Genomic DNA, 19465 nt, shown 5'->3' on the forward strand with positions numbered 1-19465 from the left:
GTGTTGGCAATAGGGTTTGTTTCCCCTCAAAGGATTTGCATGAGTGTCTGATACCTGCCAGGCACTGTGCTAAGTGCTTTGTAGCCATGGTCTTCTTTGTTTCTTGTGACAACATCCAAGGTAACATCCTATTACCTTGCAGAGGCAAGTAACATTATTATCTTCATTTTTAAAATGAGGAAATATGGACAAGAAAGATGGTTTAGTGAGTAAAGGCACTTTCTGTCAAGGCTTGGGACTTGAATTTGATCCCCAAGACTCTTATGGTAGAAGGAGAGAATCCATGCATGCAAGTTGTCCTCTGACCTCATGATCGCGCGCACACACACACACACACACACACACACACACGTACACGCACATGCACATGCATGCATGCACAGGTACACAGAATAAATAAATAACACACATAGGTACATAGAAGAAAGAAAGAAAGAAAGAAAGAAAGAAAGAAAGAAAGAAAGAAAGAAAGAAAGAAAGGAAAGAAGAAAGGAAGGAAAGAAAGGAAGGAAGGAAGGAAGGAAGGAAGGAAGGAAGGAAGGAAGGAAGAGAGGGAGGAGAGAGGGGAGAGAGAGAAAGAGAGAGAAAGTAATATTTTTTTTTAAATGAGAGAATGAGGCAAATTTGTTTGGGCTAAAAAGCTGAGCGGCATAGCCAAAGAATGCGACAAAGATTTAGTGTCTTATTCTACAGATGGGCCAGGGTGTAGCCCAAAAGAGAAGTGTAGCTTTGCTCACTTTTTATCACTCAAGGTGATAAAAACAACTTTCAGCAGAGTCACAGGAACTGGAGTACCTCTTATCCATCAAGGCCAAGTGTTTCCCTTTTCTAGATACCAATCTCTCAGCTGTGGCCAGTGTCCCTGGCTGTGGTGGTTTGAATAAAAATGGCCCCCATAGGCTCAAGGGAGTGGCACTATTGGGAGGCATGGTCTTGTTGGAGTAGGTGTGGCCTTGTTGGAAGAACTATGTCACTGGGGGTAGGCTTTGGGGTTCCAGAAGGCCAAGCCAGGCTCACAGGCTGTCTTTCTTTTTACTGTCTCTCCATCTGGATGTAGAACTCTAAGCATCATATCTGTCTGCTTGCCGCCATGCTTCCCACCGTGATGGAATAAACCTCTGAGCCATAAGCCATCCGCAACGAAATGTTTTCCTTTATGAGAATTTCTGTGGTCATAGTATCTCTTCATAGCAATAAACCCCTAACTACGCACTGACTTTCTCAGATCTGCTCAAGAAATGTACCTCCTTCTACTTAGCCACCAGCCTCCACACACTATTAAACCTTTTCCTGGATTCCATGAGGGATAGGATGTTGTTTTAAGGAAGGCCCAACACGCAGGCCACTGTCACTTTCATTGGGGCAATGGGAGCAGGAAGCTTGGGACAAGGCTGGGGCACACATAGACAGGTGCTCCCTCAGTGAACTGATCTGCACACCCACTCATCACTGACATGGGTGTGGAGCACCAGCCTCCAAACATACATACCGGCAGCCATTTCCCAATGTCTCCAGTGTGAAGCCAGCCGTCGCTGTCCAGGGCCTCCTTCGTCCTGTCTTCATCTTTTAAGTAGCCTTTGAAGACGTTTGGTCCTTTCACACATATCTGTGGGGGCAAACGGCATGGCTTTTCTCACTCATGATGTAGGAGATCAACACTGACAGATCATCAGCAGACACAAGAAAAAGTGTGCTCTCTGTCTTCTGGAAGGCCACTGTAGAGACTGTGGCAGAGCCAGAGGGTGTGAAGCACCCCTCTGCTGTTCCTTGCCTTCTCTGAAGCATTGTCTTCTCTGTGCTGGCCATCCTTTTTTCATTTGCCACTTCTCCCTCAGGAGTCCCTGACCTTGGGCTTTTGCTGTTTTAGAACACTCGCCACAGATACTGATGACTGGATGATTCTGCCAGTGATGCTCAGGCCCCCTGCTTCACTGGCTGTCAGGAAGCCTTATTATCTGCCCACTCCCTAGAGCTGAGCAAGAACAGCTCAGCTCTGCCTACTTCATTTGGCCTAGTTGATATATGACCATGTTTCTGATGAGGCAAGCTATACTGTAGTAACCCATGCCCCAATGGGGGTGGTGTATGTGTGGGGGAGGGGGTACTTCTTTTAAAATCCAGAAATTCAAAGCTCTTGATTTAGAGCCACTCAGTCTTAGTGGGGTTGACTGCATCAAGTACACAAATAACTTAAAATGACTTTGCATGCAGGCAAAGAAAAAAATGGCTCCATCCCCACTGTTTTGTTTGTTTGTTTGTTTGTTTGTTTGTTTGTTTTTTGCTCCATAGAAGCAAGAAGTGACATCTGAACCTCACCTCTCCTTCTCCTTTGCAGGTCCAGTAGTTGAGTTCCTCTGCATCGACCAGCTTGATGTGGTTGCAGGGCAGAGGTGCCCCTACGTGCCCTAGGACACCAGAACAAGGTGATGCTAGTCAATGGTGCTCAACATCCCTGGGGATCCCCAAGCACTCTGGTAGAGTGGAGCATGCCTACAACCCCAGAACTTGAGAGGTAGAGGGAAAAGAATCTGGAGCTCAAGATCATCCTAGGCTGCACAGTGAGTGGTTTGAGGCTAGCCTGGGCCACATGAGGCCTCTAACAAAACAAAACAGAGACAAAACAAAAATGGAAACAATGCCCCAAGTGGGTTAAAACAGGGAGCTGTGGGACTAGAGCAACACACCTTTACTCAGATGCTGGTGACAGGGACAAACTGAGGGTAAAACACACACACACACACACACACACACACACACACACACACACACACACACTTGTTAAAATTCACTATAGCACCCAGGCTGACCCCAAACTTATGGTTCTGTGTGTCAATCTTACTAATCTTGCAATTATAGAAGGGCACCACCATGTGAAGCTTACATTAGTTCTTAATTTATCTACATTTATTAGTATGGTGTGTGTGTGGGGGGGGGTGTATGTGTGTGCAGGTACGCATGCCACAGCACATGTGTAGAGGTCAGAGGATGGCTTGGAGGTGTCAGTTCTCTCCTTCCATTATGGGAATTGTCAGGATTGGTAGCACAAGCCTTGACCTCTAAACCACTTACTGACCCTTATATTTGGTTCTTACAGAGTGGGACAAGCATACTTGACCCAGCACAAACCTACATAGGGACCCTGAGTAAGGTAGGAGTCTCATGTCCACCACGCAAATGGTTAGGTTTCACAGTGCTGTCCACACCAAAACATTTTTTTCCAGTGATGCATAGTAGTGCACAGCTGCAATAGCATCATCCAGGAGATGAACGTGGAAGATCAGGAGACTGAGGCCAGCATGTGCTACACATGGATCATAAACTACAACCATTGCTTCTTTTCCCTTAGTCAGGCTTGGGACTGGTGTGTACAGAGACAACCCAGATTGGTTGTTACACTGAAGATTTGGACTGAGGTCTGGGATGAGGCATAGGGTCTGTATTTCCTCACAGGCACCTAGGCAATATTGATGCTATTGTACTCAATATTGCCCTTAGGTAAGCAAGGGACAGAAAACCAGGATGCAGTTACTCATCCCTGGGCGGTGAGGGTGTGGGGGGGTGGGGATCAAACTCCAAAGTTTGATGATCTTTTGCAGTCCAGCTACAAGATCCTATCCAAGTCACTCACTAGGCCTTGTGGTGTGTTACCTCACGCTGGGAAGCTAGGCAGGTGCTGGCCAAGGTCCTGAACCAAATGTGCCACGGATATGAAAAAGAAGGCTGTGGCACTTGGGTTTGTCTTTTAGAAGACACATTGCTAAACCTGTTGTGATACTATGCGAAGAGACATCATTTTTGTGACATCCATCCTCCTAGGGTTTCCAGTAGGGATGAATTAAAAACTCAACGGTTTTAACTGGGAAAACGTTAAAGATGGCATCCAAGGTAAGTGGGGTTAGAGTGGGCTCAGAGGGAAAAGGGGCTTGCTACCAAGTCCTGTGTCCTAAGTTTGATCCCCAGAAACTACATGGTGGAGAGAACTGACTCTTGTAGTCTTTCTTGTGATGTTCACATGTGCACTGTGAGATACACATGCTCTCTCTCCCACACATATAAATAAATGTAATTTTTTAAAAGAATGAAAGTGTCCAAAAGGAATAGAATTCATGGAATGGTGGCTTGGTACAGTGGACACAATAAAGAGAAAACACACACACACACACACACACACACACACACACACACACACACAGCTAGGTGCTAGAGAAATGGCTCAGCTTGCTGCTCTTACAGAGAAGAATTTGGTTTCTAGCATTCACATTAGGCAGTTCAAAACCACCTGCAACTTTGGCTCCAGGGGATCTGCTGCCCTCTTCTGGCCCCCATGGACACTTGGACTCATGTGCACAGCCCATATACATCTAATTAAAATTCAATATTTGAATACTTTTTTAAATTAGTGAACATGGCTTCCAAAGATTGTTCCTGAAGAATAACTGTCAGTAGGAGAATAAGCAAAGGGTTTGTATGGGAGGCAAGCAGTCTTCACCCAGCTTGAGTGAAATGAAACAGGGTTCATGAAAAGAAAATCACTCCTTATCTGGCTCAGTCAAATGCAGTTTCCATTATGAGTCTACCTATCATGTTTCAAGAGCCTGTTGCATTAACTAGCTTTTTTTTTTTTTTTTGCATGCACATCATTTCAAATTTTCCAGTTTGCATTTAAGCAAATGTAAGCACAGTGGCCCCAGGGGAAGCATGCTAAAGAATTCTCTTGCTGGGTGCTTTCCAAGTTTGTTCAGTGCCTAGTCAGAGTCTGGTGATGGGTGACCCAAAAGCTAACTACTACAGACCTACTTCTGTCTACCTAGGAGGAGGGATCTCCTCACACTGAGAGTGTGCATGGGCCTCCTCTTTCTGAGGTTGCTACTGCCTTCTAGATATGCCACAGGAGTCCCATCCTTGAGACATGGTCCTCAGAGAAGCTGGAGACATGGATCTTCTTCCAAAAGGACTGGGGTTTGATTCTTAGCACCTACATATTGGCTCACAACCATCTATCACTCTAGTTCCAGGGGATCTAGCATTCTTTTCTGACCCCAACAGGCACCAGATAGATACACTGTGCACATATGTACATGCAGGCAAAACACTCATACAATTTTTTCTTTAAAAAGAGAGTTGTCTGTTACAAGTCACATTCAACTCATAGCCCACTTCTTTTGTATTAAAACAAACAAACAGAAACAAAAAAGATCCCCAGTTCTGAAACAACTGTAAGCAGAGCAGTGCGGTTATGTAGACTCTATAAAACTCAATGTGCTGGTATTAGAGGAATTTACCATGTGGAGTTCTAGCCTGTGATCCACACTTTGCACAACTTCTATTTATAAAACAAAAACTAAAGCAAACAAACAAAAAGCAGGAAAGCAAAGGTGCTTGTTGCCGAGTTTGAAAAATCTCAGTTTGTCCCAGAAAACCATGGGGTTGAAAGGGGAAAACAAACTCATGAACATTGTTCTCTGACTTCCACAGTGTGCCAGCGTGTGTGTGCGTGCACACATAAACTAAGTAAATAACAGTTTAAAATTACAAATAAAAATTTTTAAATAGGGGAAAATACAAAAAAGAAACTGCAAAAAATCGCAGCAAAGAAAATATTAGATCCACATCACAACTAAGCATCCCTAGCCCCTACCACCACCCTCACCACATTACCACACCTCTTGCCCCCTCCACACCATCCCCCTAGCTTCCCCCCCACAAGCTCTCCTACCTGATGTCCAGTCCCCTGGCGTTGTGAAGGTACACCCAGCTGTGCATTCAGTTTGCCCATAACCTTCATAGACCTTCAAGCAAAAAAGAAACTGTGATGTGGGTCACACGGTCTCAGAACTGTCTGGTGGCCTCTCTTAGCCAGCTTGCCTCCTTCTGACCATCTGTGGCTCCCAGCTGAGGATGATGGAGCGCCATGGTGCCCTGGGTAGCTGACACTGGTGGAACTGAACACAGCAGGGCTATGCTGCTACTTTAACCATGAGCACTTAGGTTGTGTGGTTTGGAATAAAGGTTTCCAGCCAGTGTTCAACCATATGCTCTATCTTCACTTGGATAAATGCATACTCAAGATAAATATTCTAGATCTGCTACAGGTCTGAGTTCATCTTTGCCATCTGAAGTTCAAGGCATCTAAGGCATAAACTTAAGCATTGCAAGTGAGAACCAGATTGTTTAATTTCCCTTGAAACACTGCTACAGCCACAACACAATACCCTGCTTCTGTAGGAACTTGATAGATTTTTAACTGAATGGATAAATTAAGAGATGGTTTTGTTTGCTTGTTTTGTTTCTTAGAGATAACCAAACAACAGTACACAGATGGCCTCTTTTTTCCTGATGCTCTTGCTTTGAGATAGGAGATACTTTGAAGGTTGTAGAGAGCAGAGAGGCAGGGCAGTATGATACAGAGTCTCCAGCACACTAAGGATGTATTTAGATTTTTATTTTTAAAAACATATTTATTTCATGTATATGTATTTGGCTGAGTATATATGAATGTGCACTATGTATGGACAGTGACAGTGGAGGTCAGAAGAGGGCGCTGGATACCCTGGAACTGGAGTCATGACCCACCATGATTGCTGGAAACCAAACTCAGGTCCTGTGGAAGGCCAGTAAGTATTAACCATTGAGGCATCTCTCCAGCATGTATGTATGTATGTATGTATGTATGTATGTATATATGTTATGTATTATGTATTTCATCTGATCCCTTTTCCCTTTGCTAAATCTTCTGAGGTTCCAGGTAAAGGACTCTTGTAGCATGGATATTCCTGGGGGTTCCCAAAAGGTGGCAAAGCCATTCTAGTTCTCTGTGGCTGTGTGCTTTTCTTACCCACAGAGTGAAAGGCTTGGCTCCCCTGGCGTCTTCCTCTGTACACCTGTGCTGCCTAACACACATCCTACCACCCCCAAGGAAGGCCCCAATGATGATACCTGGCACCCCAGAGCTGCTCGTAGGAATCCCAGGACTGTTGGTGATGCGGGGGCTGCTCCAGTGACAATCATCCTCACATGCCCACCAAGACTGGCCTGTGGGAAGAGAGAAGCTGCCAATGATGGTGACACATGAGATGGTTCTCATTCAAGGTCTGCTTTCAACAGCTGGACCTGGATGCTGGGGTCCGGATCAGGAAGAGAGCTACAAGCTAAGGAAGTCCCTTCTCTTTTGTAATAAGTGTGACTAGTTGACAGCCTAACCCACAGTTTGTCCAATTCTGTGACCGACTCTGAGTGCCATTATTCTATAAGGCATTTTTTTTTTTAATACCATGCTTCTCCCTCCTTAAATGATTCAGCTGCTTCTTCGTCCTCTCATTGTTCACTGGCCTCCAAAAACAATTACTTAAGACAATTTTCTCCAGCTCCAACTTCTACTTTAATGGCATCGACTTTTTTCTCATGTAGAAATCAATACCATGCTTTATTTACTATGTTCTGCAGGGGACAAAGGATACCTAAAACACTTTGTTTCTGTAAGTTGAACCAAGAGAGCTTAAATATTAATTTTCACGGCTAAAAACAGAATAGCAGGAAGAAGACTGAGCTGAAACCACTGATGAATGAGATTCCTAGGGTGGTGCAGGACATGGGGACTGTGATGGTGATGCAGCAAGAAACACTTCGAGACTGGCCTGATTTAGGAGAAGCTGATGGGACAGGGCACAAGAAAAGGGAAAGAGGGCTCCTGTTTATCTGTAAAGAAGTAAGTCCCGTTGAAAGCCCACCATCACCAGTTTACTGGGAATGGCGGGAGGAAGCCTAGGCTTCCAGGTCCCAGGGACATCTTAGTGGAACAATGGCCTGAGCACCCAGGAGGGTAGAGGCCAAAGGACCTACTTTCTAAGGGAATACATAGTATGTATGTATGTATGTATGTATGTATGTATGTATGTATGCAAGCATGCACGTATGCACATATGTATATATGTATGCAAGCATGCACATATGCATGTATGCATGTATGTATATGTATATATGTATTTATGTGTGTATGTGTATATGTATGTATGTATATATAATATTTTAAATTAATTCTTTGAGAGTCTCATATCATATTCATTCCCCCACTCTTTCTGTTAACTCCACCAGGGTCCATCCCTGACTCCCTCAACTCTTTCCCAACTTCCTGTTTTTTTTTCTTTTTGGTTTGTTTAATATCCCATGGAGTCCAGCTTGTGCAGCCCGTCTGTGGATGGGTATGAGGCCATCTACCAGAGCATGGCCAACCTAGGGGTCCTTATTGATAAGGTTGCTTTTCAGCAGATACAACACATCTACAAAAATTAAGAAAAAAAAATCATGGCTCTAAAATTCCAGCAGTAGCACAAGAGTTATTATTTATTTATTTAACCACATTACAGGTCACTGAGCTATCTTCTCCTATGAGATAACCCACCGAGCACAGTGCCACTCTGGACTCACAGACTCATTTTTTTTTTTTTTTACCTGAATCTTATTAAAGAAGAGTTCATCCCAGATACTATTGTTTCTGATAATTCCGCTCCGGACCTCAGCCTGCTTGCGCTTTGCTGCAAACTCCAGGAGCCAGCGCTTTAGTGAGGTGTCTGCCTGGTGGAAGATCTGAGGAGCACAAGCAGGAGACAGCAGTCAAGCAGGGCCTGATTATCTTTCTTCTAAACATACCCTCCAGGAAGAGGGCTCACGCTAGACAGCAGAGGACCTGTGTTCCCATGTACACTAGTGAGAGGTCACTGGGTTTGTAGGATGAAGCTGAAGGCTAACACAGTCAAGGGCCAGGTGCATTTTGGAGATGGGAAGGAGATGGAGTAGAAAGGAGAAAGGGGAGGGAAGGAAAGGAAGGTCAGGTCCCTTTAACCAGAGTTTCGGAGGCTGGAAGGAAACAAGAGAAGGAAGCACAGGGAAGAGTTGGGGAACACAGGAAGGAGGCAAGTTTTCAGACCTGGGTTGGAGAGAAGGAAACCACTCCCCCTGAACCCCAGATTCCATCCACACCAGCAAATGAGAACCTTCCAGTCCATGGGACCCACCTTGTCATACATCCGATTCAGCAGCCGTGGGACCACAGGGAAGATGGTGGGGCGGAGAGCCTTCATGTCATCAGAGAGGAGGCGGATGTCTCCCTGGAAGAAGCCCACACGCCCTCCATGGCAGTAGACAACAGACTGGGGGAGAGGATGAGAAGGTGGGATCACTTAGGGTGGGAACTCCTGGCTGCATGCCAGAGCTATCCAAAATTTTGCCCTCCATGGAGAATACCCAGGACCCCCCCCCAGCTCTGGCTGCTGCCGTAAGACACTGAATGGAAGGGAAGTGACCCACCCACCAACCCACAACCTTTATACCAAGTCCCAACCAGGCCTAGGGATAAGGCCAAATGGAATGATGCTGGAGCGCCCATTCTTGTTGGTGCCTGCCCCTTCACATCCACTCTCAACCCTAGACATGAGCCACCCAATCCCACCCTGGAAACTCAGATCTATGAAATGTGCTATTATCAACACTCCATAAACGGGTCTATTCCAGGTCCCTAGAAAGGCTTTGGATTTCCCAGAGGCATCTCCGCAACTGTAGAAAGATGTGCTATTTTCCTTGGTTACTAGAGCTGGTGGGAGACCAGGGGTTCCTGGCTGGTTCCTATGGAGCCAGAAGCACACGAGGAGCCTTATTATGTGCTCTGTTCTTTAATGCCCAGGGCAGCTCTTTAAGGAAGGCAGTGTTTTGGGCATGGCCATTTGTGGGAGAAGAACTCAAGGCTCAGAGAGGTAAAGCGGCTGGCCCAGCTGCATAAAACCAGTCAATGATAATGGCTGGTATTCTAATCCAGGCCCAACAATACCAGCTCTCCCCACCAGAGTAGAAATATACTTGGAAGATATATTTTATTCACTGGCTGATCCTTTCGGTGACACGTGTGTGGGAGATTCTTTGACCCCACCATCCTGTACGGATTCCCTGCTTGGCTCTCTCTCTACTCTCACAAGAGCTGTCTGAGGACCAATGCATAGTCCAGGCCTACAGCCTAGGAGCCATGACAGCGCGATGCCACATTTTTACTGCTTCATTCTGGCCTTTAGAAGTTTGTAAGTCAGGGAACAGAAGCATGTTGGCCATCAAAGAGCAGTACCACACATAGCTGGGGTAACAAAGTTCTGAAGGTCTGTCATGCTCTTGGAACTGATGCCACCAACCGATGTCCCCTCCCAGGTGAGGTGTGTCTATGAGAGAGGTGAGGTGGGTCTGGGTGTTTTCTGAAGCATCTCTCCTAAGGAGGACAGGTGGGGTGGCCAAGGTCCTCAGATCCCTCTGGCCCCTTGTGCTACCTTCTAAGGATGGAGTCATTTGATCCTACTTCACACAACCAGTGACAGGTGAGACTCTGCCGTAAGTGTAGATTCTGGGCACAGAGGGTGCCTCCCTGATGCCAGGAGCCTTACCTGCACCATTCGCTCAAACATGTGTGCTAAAGGCAAATAGGAAAAGTGCACATCCGCACAAGTGGGGGCCCACTGACTCTGCAAGAGAACACAAGGAGCCCAGGCAAGTCCCAGTCAGCCAGGTAGGAGGCTTACCTGGATCACTCTCTCAAACATGTGAGCCAGAGGCAGGAAGGAGATGAGCACATCGTCCTGTCTCGGAAAGATCACTTTCTGCAGGTGACGGGCATGGGAGACAGAAAGGAAAGAAACACTGACAGGAAGACAACGAGAGAGTCATAAAACAATAAAGAGAAAAAAAGGGTCCTGGGGGAGGGGCAGGTGGGGAGTGGGGACGGGGGGTGGAAGAGGGGGAGGGGGAGGACAGAGAGAGGTGAGAAGAGAGGGGAAAACGATGAGATAGAGGAGGAGGTGGGGGAGGGAAGGTGGAGGAGAGAGAGAGAGAGAAAGAGAGAGAGAGAGAGGCAGCATAGGAAGCGAAGTGTTAGGTCGCAGCGCCAGTGGGTGTAGGTTATCTGCAGAAGCAAAGAGCCACATGAAGCACATATAAACCAGCAGAGCCAGGCTCCGCAGGGAAGTCTCCTCTCAGGATGGCCTGCACCTCACTTGTCTCTGTCTGTTGGTGTTGGGGCCAGCCTGGCTCTCCCCTCCCCACCCTTCCTGTAACATCTGCCATCCTTGCTACCTGAGCAGAGTCGCAGTCTCGGCTTGACAGCACATTCTAGGCCTCGTGGAGAACAGGGCTCAGAGATTCATTTGTGCCAGCTAGGCTGAGTTGTGGGCGGGTGGCAGAGGAAAAGAGGCCAAGCCACAAACAGGTGGCCAGACATAGCCTCCCAAGCCATTGCTGGGAATCAGGCCGTCCTTAAAGGAGAATACACAAGCTGGGCACTATCCCACAGCTGTCTCCCAGATGGGACTGGTCCCAGAGACTGTTCCTGCCAGCAAAGGGTGAGGACTTCCTTAGTAGGACCTAACTGTTCTGTCTTGTCATACAAGTCTTTGCTCTCCTTTTGCCTTTGAGCTGGCTCAGACAGACTTTGGGATCTTGGATCGTGACTCCGAACCTGATCTCAGCCAGCAACCATGCCTCAGTTTTCCACCAAACTATCTCAGCGTTTGGGGTATAATGCCCCATGGTACCATGTAGCACATGCTCAGATGGTTTCCACAGTGGAGGAAGAGCCTGGCATCCTTTCTCCTGAAGGAAGCTATAGCACATACTCACCCCGCTTGGGACAGGTCCTCCTCTTACCTTAGCTATTTACAAACACTACCATGCTTTTGTCAGACCAAGAAAGCAAGCTTTTTGGACTTTGCAGTTACCTTTACGTACAGCCTTACAATTAGCAGCTGCCGCTGTTTCTCAGACTCTAGTAGTCCTTAAACACAAAACGGCCAAATTAAACCCCAGCCTGCTTGACAAACAAGTTGCCGAGGCTTACTTCTGAGATTAAGGTACATACAAGGAGCTCAGGGATCTCAGTTTTTGAAGTGAAAAATGAAATCAGGCTTACATGCTCCCCACCCCAACCCTGGGCTCTTAGAGCTTTTTTGATATCAAGTGAATGTTGGGGGATGGGTCATTTCCACACTGGGGCTGAAAGCTAGTCTGATGGCTTATACTTGTAATCCCAGCATCTGTGAGGCTGAGGCAGGGGCATCAGGTATTTGAGGCCAGCCTGAAATACATAGTAAGACCCCAACCAAAAACCAAACCAAACCCAAAAAAAAAAAAAAAAAAAAAACCCAAAAACAGTATTAGAGGTTGAAAGTGGTTGTAAACATGGGGTTAGCCTAGTAAAAACAACAACTTCCTGCCTGCAAGCGCCTGCCCTAAAATAATAACAATAAAACACAACTCTAACCATGTCTAGACCGTGATCCTTGTACCATGCTCATCTCAGGATGACTGCAAATAAGGCCCAGACATTTGAAGACTAGAGAGTCATACGGTAATATCGAAAAGTTGACACCCTGGCTAGAAAAACTCGAGGTGTGTCCTCAAGAAAGGCCTGTACGGGAAGTCTGCTTTATTCACCTCTGTCACTTTCAGAAAGCCTGAGAAATCGGCCACCACGTTCCCATGGGTGAGCATCGCACCTTTGGGGTTCCCTGAAAACAGAAAGCAAGAAAGGGTTTCATCAGGAGCCTGACGGTTACCCTTTGACCTCCACGTATGTACCGTAGCATGGCGCACCATGATGTAGCTACCAAACCTCTACACAAAATAAATAAACACATGTTAAAAGATTTAACAACAAATTTTAAATGGTTAAATAAAATTACACAGTGGCTTGCAAGTGTAGTCTTGGTTCTCTGAAGGCAGAGGCAGGAGAACTTCTGTGAGTTCAAGGCCAGCCTGGACTATAGACTGAGACTGTTTTTTTTTTTTTTTTTTAAAAAAAAGGGTGTTAATTTTATGTGCTATGTGAATTTTGCCTTTAAAAGAAAGGGAGAGAGAGAAGCAAAATTTGTGAGGAGAATTTCTTTGGAGAGGGTTACACTGAGTCTTCGAGTCTTCTCTCTCAATCCTAATCTGAAACCCACAGGGACAGGGAGGTCTCGAAGAAGCCCACTGGTTCCTAGTTTGGATGGACACGGTGTCTCTGAATTCAATCTCTGTGACCATGACCATGGGACATTTTATTGACCAATAGTGACAAGGAAGACATTTATCCAGGAGGAGAAAGGGAGAACTTCCCTCCCTGATCAGGTGGAATTTAGTAATGAGAATAAAAATAGATTCTTTCTCATAATTATATCCCCTGAGGCCTGTTTACTCATTTTACAGGTGACCCATTTGGCATCAGTCACAGCTTTATCTTCTAATTCAAGTGACAGAGGGGTCCCTCTGCCCAAGACATACGATGGATAAGATCTCGGCCTGTGATTGGTGCTTTCTCCTATGATGTCAACCACAGAGGTGGTTCAGGGGGACATAGAAGGATGTGTTTCTTTAAAAAGTGACTATATTTTCCTAATAAGTAGTTGTCAAAATGTCTTCCTTTGGAAAAGAGAAAGACTCACAGGATCTGCCTCACCTGTGTTTGGCTCTTTTTATCCCAGCGCTCCTTCAGGCCTGAGCCCATGTTATCTCTCCTAGTTGACCCTCAAGATATGAATTCTACAAGGTCCTGGAGTCCTTAAGGTATTCTGAGAGTCACCTGGCAATTTTCACCTTCAGGTTCCTGAAGTTTCTAAGGATCCAGATACTAGATACAGAAGAGGAATGTCACAAAATTGATCCTTATGCCACAGAGTTGTGGGTCTGTGGGTCTGGCTAACATGTAGATGCTCAACATAAACTTAGGGCAGAAGATCTGAAGATCAGGAGAGAGAGTTGTCTGTACAGATAAAAATTCTCCACAACCTTCTCAACCGAGGTGCAAAACCAACCCTGCTGGTGCTTCTTCAGTTCTGTTCTTTTCTTCTCCCGCGTAATGCCAAAGTTCAGACCTCTTAGAAACACAACTTTTCTTCCAGATTCCAGTGTCACTTTATAAACAACCTATAGAACTCTTAAAATATTTCCAGAAATGTTCAGATTATCTGCATAAGTTATCTCTATGTGTGACCCCAAAGGCTGAAGATGAAATGGACGTTCATTGCAGATTCTGGAAGCTGACAACAAAGATCTCCTTAGGAAGTATGAGGTGAGTCTTCCAGAAGGTTCTGCATGCTGCTCCGATACAGGATGAGTCTACATCTCTGGCAGTGAGTCTTTTAAACTGGATGTAGAAAGTTTTCTGATTGCTCGCACAGAGAACAGAAATCATCCTGTGTTTTCTGAATGATCTGTGTTGCAGAACCAAAGTGCAGGTCTTTGTGCCTGGTATAAACAGTAAGACACTGCCACCCAGGTCAAAATCTCAGTGATACAAGATTGGTTCCTACTCAGAAGCTAACCCTCTATGCACAAAGGTGTATTCACTTAATATCTTCTGGAAACTGAGGCTGAAGAGAGGTCACATGACTCTGAGGCTACTCTAAGCAAAGAGGTGTCTCCCAGAGGACCAGCAGGTGTCCTGGCTCCACACAGAACTGACAGATTTTGTTCTCTTCTGGCCTGACCAGGGGATCCAAAGCACTGACTGATTCTAGGACATTCCTCCCACAGGGTAGAAGAAACTCTTTCCTGGAAATTCCTGCCAAATATCAGTGTCGGGTCATATTTCCTACATTTCCCCACTAGAAAAATAGCATAGCTTTCGTCAAGGCTAGCAGCCAGACACTCAGCATGCAAAGAAAGCATGTGGCTGTGCTGTGACATCAAGAGCAAGTGTGGATGACATGCTGACAAGAGGATGAATGTAAGAGGCACAACACAGGCTTAGCCTAAATCCAAAGAAGTCTGAGCATGTGGTCCAGCAAGATAGTTTCAAGCCAAAGATCTGCTTGCTATCTCAGACCCACCAGGCATTGGCCTTGACTTTAAAGTAGAAGGTATAGAACACTAAGTTCCAACCAGTTTTCCAGCCCCATGAATGCTGCCCCTCTGCCCAGCTAGGTAAGGACAGCATGGCTTCTGATGTGTGTCTACATTTGGAAAGGCACTGGATATGACAGCTGTCCCTTCCTGATGGCCAACAGCATATTTCAATAGTATGAAGTATTTCCCCAGATAAAGGGGCAGCATCACTGACCAAGTGAGCCACTAGAATCCCGAAGCTCCTTACTTTTAGAGGGCAAGGAGATCCAAAGCTAAAAGGCACGGCAGTCACTTGTTCCCCAAAATCATGTCACACACACAAAAAAAATCATGTTATGAAACTCAACACCAAAAAGACTTCGGGAAGTGCTATTTTACAAACAACATAAGCCTGAAGGATACTTGTAAAATTCTGGGCTGGCTCTGGAGAGTGGAGGCTGTATTACTTTTCTGAAAGGATTTAACAAAATATAGTTTAAAAACATCTTGAAACCCACTTGAGTTAATGGCAAGAATCATCCCCATCTGCTATCTGATAAAGGCCCGCCCCTCAAGACCTACTGGCTTGCATAACTCAGCTTTTGTGGTCAGGGGTCTCCCAAATGCTATGTGTGCTTTTCCTGTAAAAAGTTGGGGGATCCCAAGTCACTTCCCACTGAGAACTATCATCAGGCTGGCCAATCCTTGGTCTGGAAGTAAATGTTGGGAACTTTGTGCCCTTCCCCCAGGCCTGAGCAGGCCTGCAAAGTCATTTACCACAATAGACCAAGCAACAGTAGGACCTAGGAGATGCATTGCATTACCAGCCTTGGTGCTTGGAGCCTGCTACCAGAGCTAAGAAGAATGGACTGCCTGCTGAGCTAGCCTTGACACCATCCGGACTGCTATCTCCTTGCCCAGCCCCTGGGCTGAACCAAGAAGAGACTCTGGGGAGTGGGGCTTCCCCTTTATATACGAAAACAAATTATTAAACTTCGAGCCTTAATCAGAGAACTTTGTCTTGGCTTCATCTCTTCCCGCCCGTTTCCCTATTCTCAGTCTCTCTTACAGGTGAATTCGGTTCAATTGTTGCTGCTGGCAGCAACAGAACTTCATGTCCGTTCAGGGTGAAGCAAGAGATGATTTGAATGAGAATATCTCTTATAGTCTTAGGCACTTGAGTACTTAGTCATCAGTTGGTAGCATTGTGTGGGCAGTTTAGGAGGTGTGCCATTGCTGGAGGAAAGCCACTATGTCACTGGGGACAGGCTTTGGGAATCATAAAGACTCAGGCCAATGCTAGCTTGCTCTCTCTGCTTCTTGCTTGCATTTTGAGGTGTGGGCTCTCAGCTCTCAGCTTCCAGCCACCGTGTTGGCCACCGTTGCCTTGTCTCCATGACCAAGGGCTCTAACTCACTGGAACTGCAAATCTAGATAAGCCCTTCCTTCCATAGGTTGACTTGGTCATGGAGTTTTTCACAGCAATACAAAAGTAATTAAGACATTTCCTAAGCCATCAGATGAAAGAGGCAGTGACAAGGGCACTGGGAGGAAAGTTCAAAGACCAGGATGCTGATCCCTGGTCTCTTCATGGAGCTGGTTTGCTGTCAAGCCTGCTAGCCTCACAGACTGTGCTGAGGGGAGCAGCAAAGTGAAAGCAGGGATGGGGTCTGTATACTGCAAAGTGCTGTATCCAGACCTTCTCCAGGAAGTGTTTCTAGATTGTTCTTGCTGGTCCACTCCTCGTTCAGTAGCAAGCACGGTCATTTATGCTCATGTCTTTTTCCTGGCAATCTTGCTCATGGCTGCCCTTGCACATCTTACCCCACATCTCATTTGTTACCTTTAACCGCCTCCTTCCAGGTGAGGACTTGGGGACAGTGACAGCAGAGGGGATTAAGTGATTGGCTTGTAGTATTCTAGCAAATGGTAGGGAAGGGGCTTTGAGCTCATACTCCTTTCCTGGTATCTGACACCAAGGCCAGGAAGGGTCCGAAAACAGAGGGAAGAGCTATTTCCCATAAGGAAATGACTCCACGAGCAGAGACCATCCTCTAGCTTGTGACCCAGCTGCCTAGGTGCCATTGTCCTGGGTCTAGCAGGTTCTGAGTCCTCTCACCATCTATCTACATCTGCCCATCCCTGCCTTGCCCACTCTGGCCAATGGCGGAAACAGAAGGAAGCCAACAGCAGTAGCTGAACAGGACCAAGTTGACTCAACCCCACAGAGGGCACAAGAGACGCCTGAAGTCACCTCCCAGACAGCCAGGAGGAGGGGCATCTGGGCCTCGACTTACCTGTTGTACCACTTGTGAAACACACGATGGAGAGGTCATCGGGCCGTGGAGGCTGTGGGAGCAAGAGGAGACATATGTTGGGGAGAGCCAGTGGGAACCTCTACGACCCTACCCCATGTGTATGCTATAGTGAGTGATGAGTGGTGTGTTGGGCGTGTCAGGCACTCCTGTGTGCTACAGTTGGAAAGATGGGCAGGTAACCAGAGGAGAGAAGCATGGGATGTGGATACATGTCGGTCCTACCAACCTCATTCATACCTGGTCCCATCTCTCCTACTGCAGCCTGAGCAGAATTCGACATGGGGTTGGGCTGTAGAAACCAAAGACTCTTCCTTTCTACTAGGCATGGCTTGCTGTTGAGCTGTTTACAGCATCCCAAGCTCTGCATCAGGCCCTAGCTGCAGCACTGAGCCCACGGTCCTGGGTCAGTAGGAGGAGCCCACCTAGTCCATGTGCACATGGAGAACATCTTCCTAAAGAAGTGGCATGTAAAGTGATGTGCAAAAGCCAGCAAGACTCAGGTGAAGGTGAAGGGAGCTTCCGGGAGGGGACTTGTATGGTCACAGACACCGTAGCCTTGGACACAGGGCATGCTGAAGAATCATGGACCTATTCTCTGAGGCTGAGCCAGGGGTAGGGGAGATGTAAAATTACACAAGGTACTCATAGAAGGGTCTAGGAAGCAGGGCTCTGGCCTGCTCTGGCCTGGATGTGAGAAAGCTCACCAGGGGTGGTGAGGGAGTGGGGAAGATGGTGCAAGAGGGGGCCTAGAAGCCAGAGCCCTTGTGAGAAACTTGAACTCTTCCCTTCAGCGGCCAGTCCAGAAGTCAGAGACCATTACTGTAACCTGACCTTGGACGGGACTGCATGGGTTGACACCCAGAAAAGTTCAAAGAATGAAAATGAACCAAGAAAAACGCAGAACAATGCTTATGCTTGTAATCTCACTACTGGGAGGTAGAGACCACCAGACTGATGGGGCTCTCTGGCCAGATAGCCTTGCCCATTTGGCCCTGTCTCAAAGAATGAAACCTAAAAAAGTCAGTTGAGGCTGATGTTGGACCTCCATACTCACTCGTATAGACGTGCATAAACGTCTACATACATATAAACGTGACATACACATGCACACGTGCCAGCGCGCACGTGCACACATGTATAAAAAAAGATAAGTACAAAGACAGCTGAGCCACAAGCCCCTGGGCCATGAGGTTCACTTCTAGTTCTTGGATGTTTCTGCCTGTCTCATGCTCTGCAGGCTTCACAGCATTCAAGGGAGAAAAAGAAAAACAAGACCTCCCCATAAAAAGGTTACAAGAAAACCGAGGGCGGCCAGGCCTGGATGTCCTTGTGTCTCTCTCCTGTCCCAAGTCCTTCCCTGGGCTCCCAGCCCACAGCAATTTGGGCAGCTGGGCAGGCGCTCCTAGGCTGCATACAAGATCTGCTTATTAATATGGAGGTACTTGTTGGCCTGTCTACAGCTATGCGCAGTGAGGGGCTCTGAGAGGACCATTCTTACACACTAGCTTGCTCACCAGTGCCTGCTGGGAGATTAGCTTACCACGGGGGCATGATGATTCTCTTGGCCACAGTCCTGAAAAGAAAGAAAATACTGTCTTAAAAAGGCTCAAAGCTTATCATACATTTAAAAAAAAAATCAAAAATCACTCACCACAGTAGGCTTTGCTCTTACACCAAGCCCAGAGTTTAGGGCCCCTGATTAGACATGGGCTGTGGCAACAAATGCCACTTGGGTGGTCCCTCCTCAGGTATATTGTAGCCTGAGGCTCCTAGTAAGAGGGAGAATGCTGAGGGGCCATAGGCCCATCCCATATGGTATAGACAGGGAGCCTGATACTCAAGGAGAAGCCAGTACTATACAGATACCACTTGGTTTCGCTACATTTTGGGAAACATACACAAAAGAATGGCTGAACAACCTGGGCTTCTAGCTGATGACAGTCAGTGATTGGGGCGGGGGGGGGGGGGGTAGGGAGGGAGAGGAGCTGCCAGTGCAGTTGTGGCTAATGACAGAAATGTTACAGTACATAGGGTCATGGATGCAGTGAAGGACAGAGATAGATAGATAGATAGATAGATAGATAGATAGATAGATAGACAGACAGACAGACAGATAGGTATGAGGACAACTGAAGGGCTTTGGGGGTGGGGTCTACATCCCATACAACATGGTAGAGGATAACTGCTCTGAGCAAGCCTGGGGCTCAGGAGGCCAGGAGGCCTTACACTGCCCTATGAGTCCACATACTGCCACTAATCTGATGCCTCTGGGGTGGTTGTGTACAGAAACATTAATTTTGTGGGCTGCTGCAAGGGTC

General features: G+C 46.7%; 1 protein-coding gene across 5 annotated transcripts in view; it reads right to left on the reverse strand.

The window, feature by feature from the left end:
• Acsl6 (acyl-CoA synthetase long chain family member 6) overlaps nt 1-19465 on the reverse strand; it is a 57198-nt gene that overhangs the window by 13307 nt on the left and 24426 nt on the right. For 3 of the 5 annotated variants that reach the window (XM_034504379.2, XM_034504377.2, XM_034504381.2), the window contains exons 8-17: nt 18688-18720; nt 17127-17178; nt 12460-12533; nt 10554-10631; nt 9012-9146; nt 8449-8583; nt 6937-7032; nt 5717-5789; nt 2317-2405; nt 1490-1606 (exon numbers count right to left, since the gene is read on the reverse strand). In XM_034504379.2, the coding sequence (XP_034360270.1) occupies nt 1490-1606; nt 2317-2405; nt 5717-5789; nt 6937-7032; nt 8449-8583; nt 9012-9146; nt 10554-10631; nt 12460-12533; nt 17127-17178; nt 18688-18720 (882 nt within the window). Of the gene's footprint in view, nt 1-1489; nt 1607-2316; nt 2406-5716; nt 5790-6936; nt 7033-8448; nt 8584-9011; nt 9147-10418; nt 10497-10553; nt 10632-12459; nt 12534-17126; nt 17179-18687; nt 18721-19465 lie in introns of all 5 variants that reach the window. The other 2 variants (XM_034504378.1, XM_034504380.2) reach the window with 1 other exon arrangement.

Source organism: Arvicanthis niloticus, chromosome 6 (genome assembly GCF_011762505.2).
Source record: "Arvicanthis niloticus isolate mArvNil1 chromosome 6, mArvNil1.pat.X, whole genome shotgun sequence".
Classification (NCBI taxonomy): domain Eukaryota; kingdom Metazoa; phylum Chordata; class Mammalia; order Rodentia; family Muridae; genus Arvicanthis; species Arvicanthis niloticus.